A 4,268-nucleotide genomic window follows, 5' to 3' on the forward strand; every position below is an offset into this window, starting at 1 on the left:
GCATGTAACCTACTTAGATACATAGTTTGACCACTCATAACATAGTATTCCTATAATATTAAGCACTCTTGATCATATCTCGAAAGTGTATATTTATCGCTTAAATTATAGGGGATTATATATAATGAATTTTTTTTTGTACGATTAGAATACTTCTTTTAATTGATATTTTTTTCCCCCTCCCATTGTGTACGTAGTTACCATTCAACGGTTGACTTTAAAAGTTATTAATCATGATATATACGATAAAACCTTGGACTAATACACGTTATTACAAACCTTTCTTAAATAGTACTAATAGAATTGTACAAATTTTATTTTTTATATTAGGTCAAATACTACTTAATTAATTTAAAAGTATTAAATATTATGATTATTTTATTAATCTCTAAATATTAAATATTAGAAATAATTATTTGCAAGAAATAATAAATAATAGTTATGGTCCTCGTAAGTATTGGATTAGGATTACTAGTGATAATCGTTTTGGGATAATATTATAAATACTAAATAGGTTTATGGGATATTAATCACCGTGCTCTACTATTTACATTAAATAATTTGAGGTTTGTACTGTTTACATATAATCAATAGATGTATTTATTCGTCATATTTATTGATTGTATCTCTATTGTTACTTGAAACCAATGTTTTGTGTCCTAAGTTAGAAGTCTGAATACAAGTTCATCAACTTTTGTTCAAATAATGTATAAATACTAAGTTTAGCATCCAGTTATGAACGGTCAGATGTTGTTTGGGTTGTTTCCTGTTGAGAAATTTGTTGTATGTTTCAATTTTCATATCTTTTGATTAATTTCAGATCAGTGAATAGTAACCGCGTCAAAATTATGAAAGTAGAGGACGATAATGAGGAGTCGTTGAAGCAGCAGCTTCCAGATGAAATTATATATCAAATCTTGACATTGTTACCGCTATCATCTTTGTTCAAATTCAAATGTGTTTGCAAGCTATGGAATACCTTATATTTGCACCCTGATTTCACCAAACTTCGTGATGAGTTACGTAGTTTGCATTTGAATGATGTCAAAATTAATGCTGCAATGTTAAAAGCTCCATTCGCAACAATTAGTCGAAGTATTGAAGGGTTATGTCTGCAGAAAACAGTGTTCTCTTGTCCTTTGAGATACCGTATATATAGCCCAACATTTCACCAAATGCAAACAATCCCAAATCCGCAAAATCCTAGTATTTACATGGCGTTGGAGTTTGTTTCATCGTTTAACCAAGAAGCCGTCAAGTTAGTTTCTATTCATAAAAATGAGCATTATTCATTAGGTTATGAGATTTTGGCTCTGAGGATTGGGATTTATCAAAATATCTACACTTGGTATATCGAAACAGGGGATTTTCGTGACGATGTTGATTTGGAAATTGATGTTTTGGATATGGTTAATGAGAAATACATTGGTCATACTACTTTTCCTGCTGGTTTCGTGTTCCCAAAGTTTAGCTTGAGACACAATGACCTCTTTGATTGGAAGGGTATGCTTGCATTCGATCAACAAGTAAAAGATGCGCTCCATGTCTTGGTATTTAACAGATTACAGAGAGTTGAAATGGGATGAAAGCAAGCGGAATTCACATTTTATAGTAGTGATTATTTCATGCTTTCTTTAGCATTTTTTATAATGGCTTCTTCGCTCTTGTGTTGTTACCATTTTCTCTCATGCTCCCCTTTTTTTTTTTTTTTCATTTTATATGAATAATAATAAAATAACATTGTTGGCTTTTCATGCTCTTCACATTTGATCCATGTCTTCCAATAATGACATAAGCTATTCTTTGTGCTAATCAAACACTAGATTTCTGGACGGTAGGGGCACCAAGATCCCAAAAGTATATAACGGAGGATATCTGCATACCATTTATAATAGTTTGGGGGTATCTTTTCCTTTTTCCCTTATATATATAGTTCTAGTACAATGTGATTTATAACATTTTTGTCTAGTCGCCCACAATTCATGGCTTTGTTTAAAGTATATAAAAGAATCTAACTTGATAGAACCTTGTGCAGGTTAAAGTAAATATTCATATGATTTCAGCATAAATAACTTTAAGCCCCGAGAGATATAAAAAAAAGTACATTATGAAATATATCAACACAATATATTGTGTTATATTATACAACAAAATATTACATGATCAACCATACATATGAAACTCAATGCAGGTTTATTCATACGAATTTTTTTAGGAAGGTTTAGAGTAGCAAGACTATTACTATTATAGATCTTGCCAGTATGTACAATGGTTTTATAATATTACATGATGATTTGTTTTGAGGCAATTGGCTAATCGATCACTTATTCATGGCGTTCACAGGAAGGATTGTATCCATCACTAGGGGATTTATATTTATAATGTGGAGGGTTATATTTACCACCTGGAGGTTTGTATTCGTGACTAGGAGATTTATATTTGTCACCTGGAGGTTTGTACTCATCACTAGGGGGTTTATATTTGTCATATGGGAGGGTTATGTTTGTCACCTGGAGATTTGTATTCGTCACTAGGGAATTTATATTTGTCATGTGGAGGGTTATAGTTGTCACATGAAGGTTTGTATTCGTCACTAGGAGGTTTATATTTGTCATGTGAAAGGTTATATTTGTCACCTAGAGGTTTGTATTCGTCACTAGGAGGTTTATATTTTTCATGTGGAGGGTTATATTTGTCACCTGGAGGTTTGTATTTGTCACTAGGAGGTTTATATTTGTCATGTGGAGGGTTATATTTGTCACCTGGAGGTTTGTATTCGTCACTAGGAGGTTTATATTTGTCACTTGGAGGTTTGTATTCATTACTAGGAGATTTATATTTGTCATGTGGGGGGTTATATTTGTCGCCTGGAGATTTGTATTCATTACTAGGGGGTTTATATTTGTCATGTGGAGGGTTATATTTGTCATCTGGAGGTTTGTATTCATCATTAGGAGGTTTATATTTGTCATGTGGAGGGTTATGTTTGTCGCCTGGAGGTTTGTATTCGTCACTAGGAGATTTATATTTGTCATGTGGGCGGTTATATTTGTCACCTGGAGGTTTGTATTCATCACTAGGGGGTTTATATTTGTCATCTGCATCTGGAGGTTTATACTCATCACTAGGGGATTCATATTTGCCATTTTGAGGGTTATAATCACCACTTGGAGGGTTATATTCACCACACCTAGGTTTATATTTGTCATGTGGGGGATTGTATTCGCCACTTGGAGGGTTGTATCCACTATGTGGGGGTTTATTTCCACCACTTGGAGGCGTATATCCATTGTTATATTCACCACCAAGAGATTTATATCTATTGTTATAATCGTCATGTGAGGGTTTATATCCACTACCTTGGGAATTATATCCACCACGTGGAAGATAATATCCGCCACTAGAAAATTTATATCCATTGTTATATTCCTTATGTTCATCTCCGGGATATTTGTCAATGTCATTATATCCATCATTGTGTACATCATCCGATTTCATTGCTACAAATATCAAATGTGAAATTTAAAAACTAGCATAACATTGAATAAATGTCAAATTATTAGATAAGAAATCCAATATTTCAAATAGATAATTAATAAAGGGAAAAGCACAATAAACTTACAGGTCTCAGCCAACTCCCTAGCTACAACCTCAGAGCTTATTATTGCAAAAATAACCAAAAAAATGCCAAGAAACAAAAATGCCTTGGAACCCATCATTTCTTTTCTTTTTGAAAACTTAGTTATCTTAATTAAAGTATGAAGAAATTGATACAACATTGGGTTATATTTATACTAAAAGAATTCAATGTATTAGAAATTGATAAACGGTCACTTATCACTTATCTTGCCCAACCACCACACATCGATTATATTTCCTTTATTTCAATTTATTTGTATTATTTTTGTAGTTTGTTTTAAAAAAGAAGGTAGTATATATACACACGTTGTTCTAATTTGTACAGATACTTTGATTTTTAATCTCCTAATTACTTTATGTGTTCGAATTTGGTTTCTCTTTTGATGAAAAGGGTAAAGGATTTTATTCTTCTCTCTATTGTTACTTTGAAAACAATACTTATGTTAGTACTCTGACATTTTAATATTAATAAAAATATATTATATACCTAGACACAATGTGCAACAATTTTTGTCCTTTGGTGGGCATTAGTATGCCCTTCATTACTCTCACTTACATAGCCTCATAATGTTGCATTTTCAAAAAATAAAATAAAATGTCCTAGTAAGTAGGGATGTTATATATCTTGA

General features: G+C 32.0%; 1 protein-coding gene across 1 annotated transcript; it reads right to left on the reverse strand.

The window, feature by feature from the left end:
* Positions 1-2,484: 2,484 nt before the first annotated feature.
* On the reverse strand, positions 2,485-3,719 carry LOC125810389 (early nodulin-75-like). Its single transcript, XM_049489889.1, has 4 exons — positions 3,623-3,719; positions 3,410-3,500; positions 3,189-3,280; positions 2,485-3,098 (listed from the first exon to the last, which is right to left on the reverse strand). Exons 1-4 carry the CDS (start codon positions 3,717-3,719, stop codon positions 2,485-2,487), a joined length of 894 nt encoding a protein of 297 aa, XP_049345846.1.
* Between the last annotated feature and the right edge of the window lie 549 nt (positions 3,720-4,268).

Source organism: Solanum verrucosum, unplaced genomic scaffold, assembly GCF_900185275.1.
Source record: "Solanum verrucosum unplaced genomic scaffold, falcon-dt-bn FXZP01000038.1, whole genome shotgun sequence".
NCBI lineage: Eukaryota > Viridiplantae > Streptophyta > Magnoliopsida > Solanales > Solanaceae > Solanum > Solanum verrucosum.

Excerpts from the sequence above, each read along its gene's own strand:
- LOC125810389 (XM_049489889.1), bottom strand. The coding sequence starts at position 3,719 with ATGATGGGTTCCAAGGCATTTTTGTTTCTTGGCATTTTTTTGGTTATT. Across the intron at positions 3,281-3,409 it reads GAATATAACAATGGATATAA|GCCTCCAAGTGGTGGAAATA; the intron begins ATTTTCTAGTGG and ends CAATGGATATAC. Across the intron at positions 3,099-3,188 it reads TGACAAATATAAACCTAGGT|ATGACAAATATAAACCCCCT; the intron begins GTGGTGAATATA and ends CTCCAGATGCAG.